Below are 19,894 nucleotides of genomic sequence, written 5' to 3'. Positions count from 1 at the left end.
GATTTAGTATTTGTTTAAGTATAAACTTGTATTTGCATTAAGTTCTATTTAAAGATTTAATATAAGTTGTTAAGTTTACTCAAGTTTAAATATTATCGAAGTTTTTCACCTTGCATACTCTTAATTTGTTGAAGTCTAAGTTAAATTTAAGATTTAAGACCTGGGCTTCTGGCGTTTCACTTAGAGATGTCAAGACTGCCCAAGTCGATAGAAAAGACCCTAGAACTTCAATTGTCCAAAGACTACTTTAAACAACCTCAAGGCAAGACTTAAATAGTCTCTTAATAAAACCCTAATGCATTGTAAAAAGACTAAATTAACCATACTCAAGTGTTATTAAAAAGGATAAAATTGAAAAATATTAAAATTAGATCATAATTGTTAAATAAAATGTAATTAATAATTTGATGTTTGGTAGATCATATCATCCTCTCATTCTTTTGTAAAATTTGTCCTTGAATCCAAATTGAAGCCTTATAAAGCAGTCTTGAAGTCATAAGATGTCATAGGTCAATTGGTTCCATCCTAGAGTGTCAACTAACTCTAATTATAGATCTTTTGATAAATTATTGTTGCTTGAATCTCCTCAATTGAGTGTATTTCCTCTTGAATGTGGAAATTCAATGCTAACTATGGTTTCTTGGCTCTGAAACGTGTGATTGATCCCGGAGGCAACACAAGGGTGTCCTGGTTCATATCATCTTCTCTCCCTTTTGAAGGATTCATCCTCGAATCAAGTTCATTATCTGCATCAAAAAGTTAAGTCAGATGTATTAAAAAGTTAAATCTCCAAAATCTAGTACAAGCAATATGAGCAATGTATGTAAATATAAGCGAAATAGAGAACGACTACAATTTCTAATTTCTTGGTTTACAGAAGTGATCTAGTTTTGGACTTGAGGACATACGAAAATTTGGATGCCCAAAAGATTTTAGGTAGCATTTCTGCTCTCATTCCTCCCCCTTTGTTGTCCCTTTTTTAATGTATTTATAAGCTTCCAACACTCGACGTCCACTATGCACATTCTATGCTTTTCGGTGACTATTTTTATGCTACGTTGGGTCTCTTCATGTTCTGAAAGTCATGCAACATCCTAGGCTTCAACACTTTGCATTTTATCTTCTCCTCCTTGGGCTTGATATTGGTCTTCTTTTCTTTGACGGGGTCCCATTGCATAAGGAAGCAATTAGAGCTTCATCGACCACTGTTCTCGTTGGAAGATGTTTGTCGTAGCACATATAGAGAAATTGGATGTGAGAGAATTGAGAGAGAACTTCAGGGAGGGGATCGGCACATGCTGAAGAAGAAATGGGAAATTTTGTTAGGGTTTCTTTTCTTTTCTTTAATAGTTTTTTTTTTCAATTTCCTCTTTTTGGTCTCCTTCACTCTTGTTTCTTCCTTCTTCTTTTTTCCTCTTTTTTCTCTTTTTCTCTTTTTTTTTCTCTTTTTTTTTTTTCCATTTTCTTGCTTCTTTTCTTTTTTCCTTCTTTTTTGTTTGTGTTGTTTTTCTTTTTCCTACTTTTTTTTGTCCAAATCTCATCCTCCTTCCTTTTATTTTTAACGGTTCTTTTCTTTTCTTTTTTATTTGCTTACTTGTTTATTATTAAATTCTACTTCTTTATTTGTAAGGGTTTCTTCCAAAGTCACCTACCCTCAATTTTCTTCTTTTCTTCTTCTTTCAATTTCTTTTCTAGATTCCTCTCATTTTTTTAAATACTTTTTTACCGGTACTAAAGTTGAGTTAATCTTTCATCCTTGAGCATGTCTTCAAAAGGTAAGCTCTTATTTTCTTTTTATGCTATATATGTACGTATATTTTGGTCTTTTACAAGGGTGTCCCTTTTAACATTGTCGTCAACAACCCCACCTCTGGTAGGAACAATCGACATTTCTACTTTTCCGTTAGTGACTAGGGGTGTTCAAAAAACCTTGTAACCCAACCAACTCGGACTACCCAACACAAACCGTAAAGGTTGGGTTGGGTTAGAGAATTGAAAAATAAAACTTGGATCGGGTTGTCGGGTTGGGAAATTAAAGGTCGGGTTGACCCAACCCATCCAAGTTTAGGGGTATATTATTAACATTTTTCATTTTCATTTTGCCCCAAACCATAAACCTCACACGCAACTCGCCTTCAACATTCCGTTCGCAATCCATTCGACGTTCAGACCTCTCACACGTTTCGACCTTCACATTTCGACGAATGTTTCGGCCTTCGCACAATCCGCCCTTCAACCTTTGGCCCTTTAGCATTCGTAATCCCTGCGGTGTTCAGACCTTCACATTTTGGCAACGTTCAGACCTCTCGCACGTTTCGACCTTCACATTCCGAAAAACGTTTTGGCCTTCGCACATTCAGACCACAAGTTCGCAGATGGCACGACACTTTTTTCCCTTCAATCGCAGTCCGCACTCTCCTTCACACTTCCTCCCTTCGTATTCATCATTACCTTCGCACACAGCTCTATTTTACTTCCCTTCTCCTTAATGCAGTCCGGTAAGCCTAGTTATTTTACTCTTGTCTTTTAGCATAAATTAAATCTTAACACTTTGTAGTCTCTCACATTCTAATTTTCATATTTTCATTCTCCGCTAGTGGTTTTTAAAATCACGGAAATTTCAATACATGATATGCATAAGTGTTCAAACTGAAAGACAATGAGATAAAGATAATATATATTTGACTATTTGGGTTTGAAAGTAAATGACGACAAAATATTATTGTTTTTGCAAAGTTAAAGAAATGTGATTCAATTCTTTGGCCGACACTTCTAGAAATTGATATAGGTTATTAGATACATTTAGGCATGCTTTGTCCATTAGAATTGAATGAGGGCTGAAATTTTGGTCCTGTCATTAGAAATTTACAATTAATATTGAATGAAGAAGTTTGATGATGCAGGATACTTAAACTATCTGTTTGAATCACAAGTATTTGTTAATGAATGTGATTGTTCCTGTGCTTGTCAAATGATTAGATCATTGGTAATCAAGGGTGTTAGTGGTAGGGAAGGCTATTGAAAGTTTTTTGTTGGAGTAAGGGATTGACAAAATCTTTACGATCACTATTGATAATGCAAGTTCCAACGATGTGGCTATTTCATATGTTAAGAGAAGACTTAAAAGTTGGAAATCCATTGTTTTAGATGGAGAGCTATTGCATATGAGGCGTTATGCTCATAATCTTATCGTAAATGATGGATTGAAAGGTAAATATGATTCTATTGCTAATGTTCGTAATGCTGTGAGATACGTACGATCATCACCTAAGAGAATGGAAAATTTTAAAGCATGTGTAAAGTAAGAAAAAATTCAGTGTGAGGCTCTTGTTTGTTTAGATATAGCTACTAGGTGGAATTTTACATATTTACTGCTTGAACATGAAATTAAATTTGAAAAGACCCCCAAGTGTGTCTGATTGGTTGACTGTGAGTGTGTTTATAAAGTTTTTAAAGAGGCTTTATGAAACCACCACAAAAATAAGTGGATCTTCATATGTGACTTCTAACGTTGGTAATAGGAGATTAACAAAATTCAATTTGTTTTGAATAAATGGAGCAACAACAACAACTCTGTTCTTAGTTTGATGGCTATGAATATGAAAACAAAGTTTGATAAGTATTAGGGTTCACTTGAGAAGATGAATAAGTTGATGTTTGTGGCTATGGTGATTGATCCTTGATACAAGTTAAAGTACTTGAATTATTGTCTTTCCAATGTTTATGAGAGTGATGTTGTTAAGGATGTAGTTGAGATCGTGAAGATATATTTGTATCATCTATATGACTTTTACAAATCACAACATGACGCTTCTACTCAAATTGGTCATAGCACCGATGATCTTAAGCAATCAAACAATGTTACTATGGAAGTAGAGAACGATGAAGAAGTTGATCCATGGATAACATTTTGTGCTTTGAGAGAAGAAGAAAGCTTAATGGAAGTGGAGAATGACTTAACTTCTTATTTTTCTGACAAGGATGTAGTAAATGAAGATGAATTTGATATTATGTATTGGTGGAAAATGAATGGGTACAAATATCCCATTCTATCAAAAATTGTTCGTGATGTTTTGACGGTTCCAATATCTATAGTGGCTTCTGAATCTGCATTCATTACAGGTGGGAGGATTCTTGATTCATTTCGTAGTTCTTTGAATCCTAGAGCAGTCGAAACCTTGATATGTACACAAAATTGGATTTGAGGCGGCTCGATGTTATTAGATCTTCATCCACAACTTGAAGAGTTAGAGACTTATGAGAATATTGAGACATGTAATTGATTACTTTCTTTATTGTCGACTAACATGTATTATGCTAAGTGTATTTTTATTTACTTTGTATGGTTTGTTTTGTAGGGAACTCGTCATCTTCTATTATTTTGGACTAATAAATTAGATTTGGAAAAAAAAGCATATTGATAATTAGTGTGAGTTTTTATAGCATTATAGGTTATTACTTACATTATATTCAATTCTCATATGTTTTTATATTTTTTCAAGAGAACAATCACCTAAAATCATCATCGTCGTGGCACACTTTGGACGCCAAGTTGGAATATTTTTTGTTTTTTTAATGGATATTATTTAAACTTTAACTGTTGAATCTATTTTTCAATTTGAATGGACATTATAGGACATTATTGACATTCCTATTTTGTGTGATTATTAATTTTTTTATGAATTTGAATTTTTAATGTATTTTTAAATTTTAATGGACATTGCTATTTTGTGTGATTATTAATTTTTTTTACGATTTGAACTTTTGAATTAATATTATTGTAGACTAAGAATTTGAAAAGAATATGAAAATTTGGGTTGAAAGACTATGAAAATAATGAAAATTGAATTCTTACCAATATAAAAATTTGAAATACAATATAATTTTAAAAAAAGGTCAATCCGCCAATCCAACCCGGCCAAACCCGAATTTTTTGGGTTGGGTTGGGTTGACCATTGAATATTGATAAGGTTCAAATTTTGCCAACCCGGTCACTTTAGGTTGGTTCATATTTTTCTCCAACCCGACTTATATACACCCCTACCCACCCATACTAGGAACACTTCAACTTCTTTTCGTCTTTAGAGAGATCAATCTTACTGACATGTTCCATAGGGGTTATGTAACCTACAAGAGTGGTCGAACACTCTAGCTTCACCAACTCGGGTCATTCCATTTGTTTTATGTTCTCAATTATTTTGGCAATTTTTTGTTTAACCATTAAGTTAACTTGAAAACCGACCTTAATTTTTTGGAAGACAAGAAAACCGACCTTAATTTTTTGGAAGACAAGTTTTCTTTCCACATGTTTTACTTCATGGAACATCCTTATCTGAATGGAAAGGTTCTTAGGGTGCGTTTGGTTTGTATTTTTAAAAAAATATTTTTCAAGAATACATTTACTTTTAAACACTTTCTTGAAAATAATTTAAAATTTAAACACTTACATGTTTGGTTAGATTTTTTTATAAGTGTTTATATATGAATTTTGTTTGGTTTGTAATTTAACAAAAATGTTTATACTTAACTCAAATTGCCATAAAGGACTACTAAATACTTACCTAATTTCATAAAAAATACATATATTTTGATTTTTTAAAAAATCAATATACTTGGAAATTAATAGCATGTTATCTTGAAACTAATTGTTTTAAAATTTTGAAATTAGTAAAGTTAAAACCAAGCATTATTTTTTTTTCGTATTAAATTTTTTAGATAATTTTATTTTAGAGGTAGAAGTATCTTGATACTTAAATTCATAATTATAAAAACTATAATTCATCTCCAACAACAAAACATAATAATAATTATAATTTTTCTAAATAATATAATATCAACTAGACATGAGAAGTTGTGCAATTCGACCACGTTCTTCATTCATCTCCATTTCACGAACTGAACCTCTATGTTCTTCATTGACCTCCGCATAATTTATTTCATCAATTGAAGGTAGGAGCATCTCATCGTTGTCATAAGGTTTGAACTCAAAATTTGTTTTTGAATGAACCCTTATAAAGTTATGAAGAGCCATTGAAGCAACATGCAATTTTTACCTGTTTGTCAAATGGAAAACTATGCATTTGCCGAACAATTCTCCATCTATTCTTCCAAACACCAAATGTTCTTTCAATTGTACATCTTAATGAAGAATGTCTATGATTAAATACCTCCTTCATGCCTCTTGGGTGGCTTCCACGTCGAAAATCAGCAAGATGGTAATGTTCACCTCTATAAGGACCTGAATATCATTTCGTTAGTGGATAACCAGAATTTATAAGATAATATTTTCCTGAAATAATAAAGTAAACACTTAATAGTAAAAAATATAATAAACATTAATGTATTTATTCTTACATACTAACCTTTGGGTGGATGTGGAAACCCTAAATGTGGTCTTCTTAATGCCTCCACAAAAATTCGAGCATCATGAGCAGCTCCCTCCCATCCAGTCCAAACAAATGTAAAACACATGTTAAAATCACAGACTGCCATAATATTTTAGGTGGTAATACTTTCGACCAATTTATGGTATATGTCTTCCTTTAGGTGCTACAACCTGTATATGAGTACCATCAATTGCTCCAATACAATCTTTGAAATACGACCAATATCTAGTGTCTTGTTTAATCTTATCAGAAGTAGTTTTGAATTGTGGATCTGTAGGCTTAATTACATCTATAGCCATATGACAAATAACATCTAACACTATATTAAACCACCTTGATACAGTCTCACCAGAGTGCTGAAATCTTTCTTGAACCATTCTATTTGAGAAACCGTGACCCAGTGTAATAAGAAACATTGCAAGAGCCTCCTCCAAAGGCATACGTTTGGCTTTACTAAAGTTATATTGTTGTTCAAGTACTATTAACAATTTCTGAAATATATGTTTTTTCATTCTAAATTGTTGGCGACATCTATCCTTGTGACCATTCAAGATCTTCATTACAAATTTGTAACTAGTGTGAGAAGATGTCCTACAAGGCTCTTTGCAAACATGCATCACAAAATGATGGATTACAACACCACATCCCAATTTTACTAATTGATCAAGTTCATATTCAACATCGCTTTCGTCAGAATGATCATTTCTATCAATATTGTAATTATTAGATGACATCTGAAAGACAAAGGAATTTAAAAACAAAATTAGAAACCAAAGATCCAACAATATAATATCTTTTTATCATTGCTAACAGTATTGTAATAATCAGATGACATCTGATAAACATAAAGGAATTTAAAAACATTCATGAAAAACATAACAAAACATTTGTAACAAAAATAACACTCCAAAATAGTAATTGTCTACAAGCAAACATTTTCTATAATCTAAGGTTGTCAAACTTTCTTTTGCTTCAACCATGTAACTTGAATCTCAGGCTCTTGTAGCGCTACAAACATTTCTCTATTTTTCCTTTTTGTAAAGATATCTGCAGCTTTCTTGAAAAGCTCATCACCTTTTATAATTCCAGGTATGTCTCGTAAGACATTCATAATTTCAAAAATACTACAACCTGGAAGATCTCTTCTCCTATTATCTATTGATCCACACACACGTTTCAACTAATCACAAAGTTTATTTGCAACATTATATACCTTTTGATCCTATTCTTTTTTTTTCTTTCCCTTGAGTATAATCCTCAACAATATATATTAAATACTTCGTATCATTAGTATCATTATGCTCCATATCCTCAAATGTATCATCATTTTCTCCTACATGTCTAGATAAATTGTCTTCAGTACTTGGAGGTACAAATCCTTGAGATGGTACCCATGCTCCATCTCCCGTAACTGCAATATCTTTAAAAAGAATATCTAATTGGTATGCATTTTGCAACCCCTTTGCTATACATTTTGCTGCCTCAAACTTAACCTACAAGATATTGATTTAAGAAGTATTTAATTATGATTATAATTTCTAATAAATAAACTATATCAATAAACGATATACCTTTAAATTCTCTTCCCACCACTCAATTGGTGCATCAATAGTTTGTCTTAGTGAATTACAACCTAAGCCTGTGTTGTTTCCAACCAAGTCTGTCCATATCTGTCAATCTTTTTTTAATACAACCCATTTATTTTTCATTTGTCTTTGATCATAATTTCTTCCGGTTTTCTCTCTAAATATTCCAATAACATTTTTCCATCATTATTTACTTAAATGTCCATTTGGTCTATTCCCTTTCAAAGTTTCATCAACACAAGCATGGATAAATGCATTGGTTGTAGTATCATCCCAAATTGCCTTGAATTGTTTTTCTTTTTCATCTCTATTTGTAGTTATATTTATGGACATCTACGGAAACAAAAAGGTGGGTTAACTAACAGGTTTTTCTATTTATTAGAACTACAATAGAAATAAAGCAAAGAACACACAATGTTAAAAGTTAAAAGTTCTAATCCTCTCACTTCCATAACTTTTAAGAATAAATGACGTTAAAAATTGGTAACCAAACAATCTTTATGGTACATTATGGACTATGTGGTGGACTGATTTTCAACATAATCCTTGATTGAAAAGTATAGTCGAAATGTTACAGGAGCATTAATGTAAAAATGAACTATAATTATTTTCTTTAAGAACTCAATTCAGCATCAGCAACTAAATAGCATTAATGTAAAAATGAACTATAATTATTTTCTTCAAGAACTCAATTCAGCATCAGCAACTAAATAGCATTAATGTAAAAATTTATCTTACAAGACTTTTCTGTGATTACACGTTTCTGTAAAAAGCAATTTGGTCTTTCCCAAGCAACTTCCTTTCCTTTGATGCTACGTATATTGCATTTTAAAACCCTCTCAGACTTCTTAATTTTCTCTTCATTGTATCATTTGAAATTGAGGAGTTAAAAAACAAAGAGAAATATGGCTGAATTTCTTTGGACTTTTGCTGTTCAAGAAGTCTTAAAGAAGATTGTGAAATTTGGAGCTCAGCAAATTGGGTTAGCATGGGGGTTGGAGAAGAAGAAGCTGTCCAATTTGAGAAATTGGTTACTTAAAGCTGAAACAATCTTAGTAGACATTAACAGAAAGAAGTTACAAAACGATTCTATGAGGCTATGGGTGAAAGAACTTCAAGATATTGTCTATGAAGCTGATGATCTACTGAATCAGCTTGTTTATGAAGATCTTTAAACAACTGCGGAACAAACTGAAAGTTTGAGAAAGGTACGTGATTTTATTTCCATCCCACCATCCAAAAATCCCTTCTTGTTTCGTTGCTAGAAGACCAAGAAAATGAAGAACATTACTCAAGCTTTATACAAACATTAATGTGAGGCAAGTCCTTTAGGACTTGTTGGTGACCAAGTCCTTAAACTTTTTATAAAGCTTTTGAAACTACCACTAAAATATATCTTAGAAGTCCTAATTTTCCTTTCCAATCACCAACTCGTTGTTGTAAGCTCATCTAGTATTCTAATGGTTATCTACTTAAGAGTCGATAACTAAATTTTAACAATAAACTCTATTGAAGTTTGTACTTGTATGGACTACCTCATCTCTTTAATAACTAAATTTTGAATCTTAGCTGAAGAATTTCTTAAGTCAACTCTTAGTTTTCCTCAAACGTTTCATTCCATAATCAAGTCCATCATTATTGAAAATTATATCAAATTATTCATTTATAACTTCATTTTGAAGTTAAAAACTCAAAATATAATTGACAAACAAACTGCAACACATACAAATGGGTCAAAAACAATTTGATAGTAAAATAAAATAGAGAGAAAAAGGCTGAATTACACCTCTTTAATTTCTGTAATTTATGCCAGTTGAGAAAAAAATACCCTACTACTATTGAAAAGAAGAAAAAAAGGATTAGAAAATGGAGAAGGGGGTTAATTTCAGTAGAGAAGAGAAAATAATGGCAGTACTTGAAATCAGTAATCTGAAACTGGAGAAGGGGTTAATCATCAACCAAAAAGCATCAGATGCTTAACCATCAGTGACAGATGCTACAAACAAAAAAGAAAAGCTACTTCGGCCCCAAAAGAACACGAAATCTAGGTCACTTACCTCTAAGTCTACAGGTCGTGGTCGTACTACTGAATGACAGAGTGAATACAGAAGGAGCAGGTAAGCTCGAACAAGGCTTGTCTCCACCAAGCGGCAACGATTTAGGCTTCTGCGGTGAGTGAGGAAGCAGTCGACGGAAGTCTACGAAGAATGAGGGATTTGAGAACACATGGTGGAGAGGGGTAATGGGAGGGCATTTTTGTAATTTTCATATAAAAGGAAAAAAATTTGAATTCCCGATCAATCGGTCTTAATTTGATTTTGTAAAAATGTGGTTTTTAATCCTTTCTCTAAAATGATTTATTTTATAAATCATTTTTTAAAAAATGCATTATTTTAATTTGCCAAACACTACAACTTTTTTCAAAATAGCTTTTTTACAAAATTAAACACTTCATAATTCTAACCAAACACACCCTTAGTCATCCTAACAAATAAAGTCAACATCTAGAGTGTGGAATCATTCTCCTTGTGAAAGATTCAAAAGTTTAAGATGAATCGGAATAAGTCACATCAGGCTTAAACTCCAATGATGAGAAAGACCTAGGTGGACCAAACTTTGACTTCGAAGACGAGGCGATAAAGGAAAATCAATTTTAACTTATATACGAGGCATAGCCAAGTGAATTAGAGTTGATTTTTGCACGACGGACTATACTTAATCTTTGGAGATGCGACAGAGCTTGGTAGACTGGACTTGATTTTGCATGTAAGGTGGAGCCAAGTGGACCAAACTTGATCACAACGATGAGGCAAAATCTGATAGATTGAGGTTAATCTTACATTTGAGGCTGAGCTAAGCAAACCAAACTTAACATCCACTACAAGAAAAGGTATCTACCTATGATAGTTCATTTCATCCAAAATTAAAAGGAGGAAAGAAAAAACTGTCATAAAAGATCAAAAAGCGCGTTTTTTGCGGGAAAAGGCGGAATTTTTCGAATTTGAAGAATTTATGACAGTTTTTATCTGTCATAAATCTATGACAAATTTTAACTGTCATTGAATATAAATAATAAAATAATTTATTAATTATATATTTTCTTATCTCCTTTCTCTCTACATGTTCCAAAAACCCTTTCCTTCTTCAATCGACGACGGCTGGCCAATCTTCAAAAACCCTAACCCCAATCTTCCCCATCCTCCTCCTTTTACTTGATTTTCTTACTGAATGAATAAAAAATTTTTAGATTCATACTATACAAAGAGGCTGTTTTACCCTTAATTGAGAAGGTGGGATCGAGTTCTTGAGAAATTTCTGGGATTCTGTTCCATCAGTTCGTGGTCTTGAAGTTGCTGTAGAGCTTATTCCCCAATTGTAGAAGCTCTTATTTTCGATGGATTTGTCGATAGACTTCTTCCAGTTTTGAGTTGCGGAGTACTAGGTGCTAAAACTGTAGCAGCTCAAGCAGTTTACAAACTCGGATTCTGCACGAAAACGAGAAAAGAAATGGGGGAATCTGGATTCATTACACCCTTAGTTAATATGTTGGATGGTAAATCTGTGATGAGAGAAAAGCAGCTGCTAAGGCATTGTCTTCTCTATTACAGTACTCTGGTAATAGAAAAATTTTTCAGAAAGAAGAGAGGGGAATTATAAGTGCGGTTCAACTCTTAGACCCTTCGATCTCGAATGTGGAAAAGAAGTACCCTGTTTCATTATTATCCTCAGTTGCGATTTCAAGCAAGTTTAGAAAGCAAATGGTTGCTGCTGGTGCTGGTTTGTATCTACAAAAGCTTGTTGAAATGAATGTTGAAGGGTTACAAGCTATTAGAAAGCCTTGGGCGTGGTAAAATCTGGGGTGTCTTTGCTAGATCTTAACCCATCAAGGAGGCAATTTTCCAAAATTCTGTTTATTGTATAGGAACAGAAGCATGATTCGTTGTATGTACAATATATGTTTGTATATTCTTAGTTTTAATGGGTGTTGATTTTTAGTTTACAAGTTAATAATCTTTTTATCTGTTCATATGTGGTAGAAATGTCAAAATGTTGCACCATGCCAGCTGAATTTGAGCATCACTTTGCAGACACGATCTAGGTTTGATGACCCAACTTGATTTTGATTATGTGATCATTATTGGAAACTTCATTGTCCAATAATTGAATGACACACCTTTCAATTATTTTAGGAAATGTTCTCTATAATATTAGATATTGCAGCTGTTATATTATTCTAATGAAGAAAATAAACTTTCAATATCATGATGAATTTTTGCTTTCCATTTAACTGATGGAGAAGGTTGGAAGGTCTGCTTAGTCTTCTTTGATAATAAATTGTAGTATGTATCTTTTATTCCATTAATAGGTCTTGGTAATCCTTGAAATTTAGAAGACGACCCTTCTCAATCCTTCTATATATATTTCAAACAAAATTATTAAGGTAGGTTTCTGATTGCCTTTTCTGTTGTCAATTATGTAAGTATCTTATTTACAGCACTTTTCTTACCTTCTCATCATTTGCAGTTTAGAATATAAAAATAATTGTATATCATTTTGACATTATTGATCCAATATATGCTTATTTGGTGATGTTGAATCCTCCCTGTAACTGTGGGTTTTCCTTTTTCCCTGTCCAGTCCCTTTTGTAGCCTAGCTGGTTTCATGATGAAATTACAAATTAGTGACTAGTGGAGTATCTAATCATGAAAGCTGTCCAAAACATGAATTTACACTCCGCCATCTGTAAGAGAGGGGTCGTTGTATCTTTGTCCACTTTCACTCTTCATGGGTCGAAAGTATAGCTTTCCTTCTTTACATTATCTATTTTTTAGGTGTCCTTTTGGCACCGAAAGATTATCACGATCAGACTTGGAGTTAAATTTGTAGAGACAATGTGTAAGCTTCCATCACTCTTGTATTCTTTAATTGTATGTAACATTCCAAAATGGTTTGATATGTAACTATGTTCATATAATCATATTATGTTTAGGTTCAAATTGGTTTTTAATCAAAGAAGAAGTACTAACCTTTTCGATATCTTTTGGAAAATGTAGTTTTTGAAGTTCATCAAATTATATATTTGCATGTTGTTGATTAAAATCTCCATTGATTTAGTATCTATAACTTGAATACACTTTTTGCTAAGGTGAGACACTCTGTTTTACTTGCCAGGCGCTAAAAGTTGTTCTCAGCCTTCTACTTCAAATCTCAACACTTCATAATCCATTTTCATTCAAAAGGTTGGTTTTCTCTCCTTTTGTATTTTATGCTAGTGCATCGTTTTGTACTTTGTGCTAGTGCATCGTTCGATCAATTATTTTACTTTTAGCCATTGATATGCTTGTAGGTGTTTTAGCTTTGAGTTTTGTTAAGTATGTGGGCTGAATTTGGTGTTTGCGATTATGTGTTCTTGAAGTGTGTATGTAATTTAGGTAAGTTTGTGGGCTGAATTTGGTGTTTGCGCTTATGTGTTGTTGAAGTGTGTATGTAATTTAGCTAAGTATGTTGTTGATCATGAAGTGTTGTTGAAGTGTGTATGTAATTTAGTTTAGTTTGTGGACTGAATTTAGCTAAGCTTAGAAGTTATTATTCTTGAAGTCTGTATGTAATTTAGCTAAGTATGTGCTCTATGATGTTGATAAAAAAGTGTTGTTGAAATGTGTTGTTGATAAAAATGTGTTGTTGAAATGTGTTGTTAAATTTGAAGTGTTCTTGAAAAGTGTTGTTGATAAAAAAATGTTGTTGAAATGTGTATGTAATTTAGCTAAGTATGTGCTCTATGTTGTTGAAGTGTGTTGTTGATGTGTTGTTGATCATGAAGTGTTGTTGATAAAAAAGTGTTGTTGAAGTGTGTTGTTGAATTTGAAGTGTTCTTAAAAAGTGTTATTGATAAAAAAAAGTGTCGTTGAAGTGTGTATGTAATTTAGCTAAGTATGTGCTCTATGTTGTTGATGTGTGTTGTTGATCATGAAGTGTTGTTGAAAGTGTGTTGTTGATAAAAAAAAAATGTTGTTGATCATGAAGTGTTCTTGATAAAAAAAAGTGTTGTTCAAGTGTGTTGTTGATCATGAAGTGTCGTTCAAGTGTGTATATAATTTAGCTTAGTTTGTGGGAAATTTAGATAAGCTTAGAAGTTATTATTCTTGAAGTGTGTATGTGCTCTATGTTGCTGAAGTGTGTTGTTCATCATGAAGTGAATGTGATGTGTTTATGTGGGTGAATGTGTTGTCTTGTTCAATCATTTTTTTTCCTTTTCTTATCTTATTAGGTTTTGCCACAATCCATTGGAGCAATGAAGTCATATTTACGTCAATTCATTGATGTATATGCTTTTTTTGTAGGTTTGGTAGGAAATTTTTTTGTTTAAATATAGTTATTTAAATAGTTTGTTCGTACCAAAACACATTTGTACCAACAATTAAAGCAATATTACAAAGTTTGTTTCTTTCTATTAAAGCGTTCACTGTTTTTCCATATATGTGATTGTCTTGGTCTGTAATGGTATGTGTAATGGCAGACCGACAAGAAATACATGATTCAATAAGAAAGAGAGCTGTTGAAAACAGTGACTAAAAACACAAATATGACATTTAAATTGAAAAATAAAACTGTCATCGAAAAAGTTTTATTGACATTTAATTAAAGTCATGGTAAGTTAAATAATGACAGTTAAAAAGTGTCATAAATCATAAATAATGACATTTAATATCAGTCATATAATATTAACAATGACAGTTATCCTCCGTCATAAAATGTAAACTATGACAGTTATCCTCCATTATAAAATATAAACAATGATAGTTATTAACTGTCATCAAAAATAAATAATAACAGTTACAACCTGTCATAAAATTTAAATTGTGATAGTTATTAACTGTCATCGTAACTAAATAATGACAGTTATAATCTGTCATAAAATATTTCATTTGTGACATTTATTATATGTCATGAAAACTGCATTTATGACAGTTTTTTACAACTGTCATAAAATACTTTCTATGACTCCCGCATCAATAACTACAAAAAAACTGTCACAAAAATCTTTAATGACAGCATTTAACTGTCATTGTAGGCCATTTTTCTACTAGTAATCAGAGATGAGGAGAAACCAAGTGCATCAAACTTGATTTTGAATATGAGGCTAAGCAAAGTGAACTAAACTTATTCTCGAAGATGAGGTTGAGCCAAGAGAACCAGACTTGATCACGTATGAGGTGGAGCTGCACGTTGGAGAGAAGACGCATGATCACATCATAACTTTAGAGAGAGGAAGAGGCATAGTTGCACCAACATTGTTGGGGAGGGTAGAGCTGCACCGACATTTTGAAGAGGCAAAGCTGCAACAACAGTTTGGGAAAAGACGGAACTGCACCGATATTTTGGAGACGTGGAGTTGCATCGACATTTTGGAGAAGTCCACCGGCATGTTGGAGATGCGAAACTGCACCGATATTTTGAAGAAGCAGAGAGCTACACTCACGTTTTGGAGAGGCAAGGACTGCACCGACCTTTTGAAAAGGTGGAACCGCATCAACATTTTAAAGAGGCGAAGCCTTGCATGTCGGTTTTGTTCTTCAGAGACGAAGTAGAGCTCGGAAAACTGAAGTTGAGGATGGAGTAGAGTAAACACCACATTTAGAGATAGAGGAAATGTCACATCGGACTTTGAAAATGGAGTAGAATGACAAATCCAACTTTAGAGATGAAGTATAGCATTGACTAATCCTCAGCGCTTGCATTTGAAGATGAAATGTTATTTCGAACCTGGTAGATGAAGGGAATCAAGCCACATCATACATGGAGACGGAGAAAGAACAATAAAACAATCATCAACCTCTTGAATATGAAGAAATTGCCACGAAACATCCTCGAGCTAAGTATTATTTCCTAATTTATTGTTCCTAAGTAATTATGATTTTCTAAGTTATTTTTGCTAAGTTATTTTTTCTAACTTATGTTTCTTAAATTATTTTTGGAAAGTAGTTTTTCATAAGTTATTTTTTCAAAGTAATTTTTCCTAAGTTATTATTCCTACTATTTTTTTCCTAAGTTATTTTTTTAAAAAGTTATTGTTACTAAGATTTTATTTAAAATTAATTTGTTAAACTTATGTAATAGTTCACATTTTAATTTGTTAAACTTATGTAATAGTTCACATTCAGTGCATAAAAAAACTGTTTAAAGATAAAAACATGACTAATCATCCAAGAAAATGATACTAATATATTAGATGGAAAAAAAAAATAATACAATGGCCTACAAGAATTGTTCAAATGCATAGTACGGGTACAAAGTTTGTTAAATACATTAGTGCCTAATTGTTACAATATACTGAAACTAAAAACATTGAAACATAACAAAGACTAATAATACTTTTCATATATATATTTTACCTTGCAAAAAGAGTTACGAAATGGAGAATCCTGCAAAGATTAAAGAAAAAAAATTAGGCAAATGCAAAAGATTAGAAAGAAATGGAAAAGTTGAAACAAGGAATGCATACCAATTTTATCATTGAAAGTGCACCCGTACATTAGAATGAAAAGTGAACAGCAAACATAAGATACAGAAACTAAAGAAAGTAAAGAGAAGTAGGGGTTGGAGAGGTTTAAAATCCGTTCAATCTTTGGAACTTAAATTTCTTTTGTTCTAGTGTAGTATGTAAGAGAAAAATTTTGGAAAGATGAAATGAAAATCAATTACAATATACATTACAAAGAAAACACAAACAATATAAAACATACCAAGGAAGGATGCCCTACAATAAGTTGGGATATTTTCGAAGCATAAAAAAGTTAGAATAGGCTTTAAATACGTTGGAAACTGATTTCTCGATGCCGAAAGCGACATCGAGAAGAGAGTCGGGAGAAATGCATCGGGAGACATTCCCGACGCGCTACCAACACGGTGTCGAGAGTGTATGTCTCCCGACGTCTTTGTTTCCAATGTTATTAGAACGTCGACAACATACCTTTCTCGACATCTTTATTTCCAACGTCATCAGGACATCAAAAAATACCATCCTCAATGTCGTCCAACGCTTTTTAGAGTGCGTCGGGAGCGGTTCCTGATTCCTAACATCTCTTATGAGTCGAGAAATCGTTCAAATATATATATTTATTATTATTATTTTTTCTGAATTTCTTTTTATTCAATAATATTATTTGTTTTCGATTCTAATACGATTTAAATCGAAGTAAATTACAGAAAATAAACTATAAATTAGTAAATAATTATATAGAATATCAAATTCAAAATCAATTTGATATGTTAATGGTTCCAAAAGGTACATAATACACCAACGGGAAATATAGTAAATGTTAAAAAAATACATAGAAATCAAAAGACTACATACGTCTCCTAATAAACCGCTACACCATTCTACATCGACGGGACCTAGAATGATACAAAAGTAATTAAGGTCAGTACATATGTATATCATCACTGAATAATGTACTTTAAAAAACTTAAGAATGGAAACATATATACATACCGCAAGAGGATCATGGTCATCTCTGTGCCCGACTCATTTCTTCTATGAGCTTCCGTATTTGTTCCACTTGTGAAGCCAACATCTCTGATGTCTTTCTCTATTCTTCAATCACTCGTTAGCTTCATCAAGCTCGACCTATAATTCGTACTCCCTAGATTGCGAATATGTGGTCGAGGAACTACTAGTACTGACCGTCGTCTTGCGAGACTTGGGCTTGAGTCCCTAACCAAGACCTTTTGAGTAGCTCGATCGTCTACCAAAATGGTCTCACATATCTTGTCCCCAGAGAGTGGCTGAGAACCTCCTAGGGGGGGCTGAAAGTGGAGTTCCAACATTTGATTCTGCAATAAATTTCGCAATTAAGTTAGTAAGACATAAATAAAAAAAAACATAATAAGACAAGAAGTATTGTTTAAACTTACATGAGCATCCTCAGTAGCCTGCGATACGAACGTGCCATCTCGAATGTGTGTTTGCTTGAATAACTCCACATAATCGACTGGCTCACCTTGTTGCTCAACGAGATCATGTTGTCATTGTAAAAACAACTTCAATCCGCTGCTATCATTGTAAGGCTGCTTTTGTCTAGCAGCCTTGTTCTTTCGTGATTGCTCCTACATGAAAACAATTTTTTATTTCTTATACATAAAAAAATTTAAAGGAAAGATAGCCATAACAATATATAAGCCTCACCTGGAATGCACGACTCATGTAGTGATCACAAAAGAAGTGTCAATCTTCCATACGTCCCACCAATATATGTGGTGGGTTGGAACGTGCCTGTTATGGGTCACTACATTTTTTGAAGTGTCTGTAACAGTTGTCCCTAAACTCCTTGAAACAAGTGAGCATTTGATGCTCAACAAATCTATTCATTGCTTGATCGTTGAAATCAAGCACGAAAAAGCACTACACATTATAAAACATCACACATTAGCTTGGTTAACTTAAGTATATTTCAAATGAAAATAGAAGTATTGCACGTACTTGTAGATCGCCCTTGATGACCTCGATGTATTCTCTTCCAACGTCAGCTCACCTAAGGCAGCAAACTGGAAATATAAGCCTTACACACATACCAATGGCCTAGCTGGACCAAACAGCGTGTGGGAAATGGGCTTCTCGCACCAAAGGCTATGGACATGGGAATCCTACCATTAGCGTGGATGTCCCTCTCCAACTTTAAGAGTCGAGATTGTGCACGTCTCCTAGAAGTCAGAGTTGGTTGAGTAGTTTCTACTTAATAAAATAACAAATTAATATGAGAAACAAGTTAAAATAATTATGATTTAACGTTGCCCGAATTGTTGCCCATTGAGGACAATCCTTCCGCAGTGTTTAGTATTGGAATTTATGTCTTAAAACTCGCAGTTTTTAATCATATTCCATTCAATAAAGTCGTTATTGAGAAATTGAATACTATAATCTTAAATCCAATAAACTAAGATCCCAAGACTATTTTGAGTAAACTTGAATTTTATGTAGAGACATAAATATGGATTAAGTTCGAGTAAATAGCCTAAATAGTCTATAGTATATAATAAAGATTGGGCGCCTTATTCAGAGATACTATGGATGCGACCCGCTTTGTAGTTAATACAAATGATGTAATCTTGAATCGTTCATGTGGAGACATAAAAATTGGGGCATCCTATGTAAAAGGTTTACATAAGACAGAACCATGAGATAGTCACTTTTACGTTATAACGCCATTTACTGTTTAAAACTGACTATCTCGATTACTGATGACCTATGTAACTTAATCTTAATCCTGAGCTAACTGTGAACTCCTGTTCACATGAGATTATCCTTAGATTTGCATAGGTGAGGGAAACTCATTAGCGTTGGCCCAATAAGCCTCCCATTTCAGGGGTAAGATCGGGTGGATAGTTTGGAACATAGGGTGTAAGACGAAATTCACTCTTACCCGCTTTAGGGTTAGTAAGTAGGTTGCTCCCTTAAAGACTAAATCTAAGTCTTAAACAAAGGGGCCCAACCCTCTCATTGGCCCGAGAGGGATTCGGTTTACAGGTTGGACCTTAAACCAATTGTTCAATAGTAGATCAGTGGGACTTAAGGAATAAGATGTAGCATCGAGGGTAAAACGGTATTTTGACCCTGCTGAGGTTATGAACAACCTGTGAAGGATTAACTTACTGGTCATGGTTATATCAAATGGACACAAATATATCTATAGTGAGGAAAGTGCAACTACGGGACTTTAATGGAATGACCCGTTAGTTAACGAATGTTGATTAACTCGGTATAAAAAAGTTTAGCATGTTAATCTCGGATCGTTGGAGCCCATGATCTATAGGTCCATTAGGTTCCCCTACTAGCTCATATGGAATAAACTTAGAACAGTATGATGGAATGAGTCGAATTGTTTGAACTAGGAAATGAGAGAGAAACTGACAAGTATATGTGAT

At 33.1% G+C, this 19,894-nt stretch overlaps 1 protein-coding gene and 1 long non-coding RNA gene across 2 annotated transcripts; both read right to left on the bottom strand.

Moving 5' to 3' along the window:
- Nucleotides 1-378: 378 nt before the first annotated feature.
- LOC127149620 (uncharacterized) lies at nucleotides 379-1,804 on the bottom strand. The gene is made up of 2 exons (XR_007821316.1): nucleotides 909-1,804; nucleotides 379-746 (listed from the first exon to the last, which is right to left on the bottom strand). It is a non-coding gene; the product is annotated as an uncharacterized LOC127149620 (long non-coding RNA).
- A 4,690-nt stretch (nucleotides 1,805-6,494) lies between these two features.
- On the bottom strand, nucleotides 6,495-10,169 carry LOC127149607 (uncharacterized). The gene is made up of 2 exons (XM_051085411.1): nucleotides 10,030-10,169; nucleotides 6,495-7,120 (listed from the first exon to the last, which is right to left on the bottom strand). The coding sequence occupies exon 2, from the start codon at nucleotides 7,118-7,120 to the stop codon at nucleotides 6,524-6,526; it is 597 nt and encodes a 198-aa protein (XP_050941368.1). The 5' UTR covers nucleotides 10,030-10,169; the 3' UTR covers nucleotides 6,495-6,523.
- Between the last annotated feature and the right edge of the window lie 9,725 nt (nucleotides 10,170-19,894).

The sequence above is a fragment of the Cucumis melo genome, chromosome 1 (assembly GCF_025177605.1).
Source record: "Cucumis melo cultivar AY chromosome 1, USDA_Cmelo_AY_1.0, whole genome shotgun sequence".
NCBI classification, from domain to species: Eukaryota; Viridiplantae; Streptophyta; class Magnoliopsida; order Cucurbitales; family Cucurbitaceae; genus Cucumis; species Cucumis melo.
The sequence above is the reverse complement of the archived record's forward strand: the minus strand, read 5'-3'. Positions and strand labels throughout refer to the sequence as shown.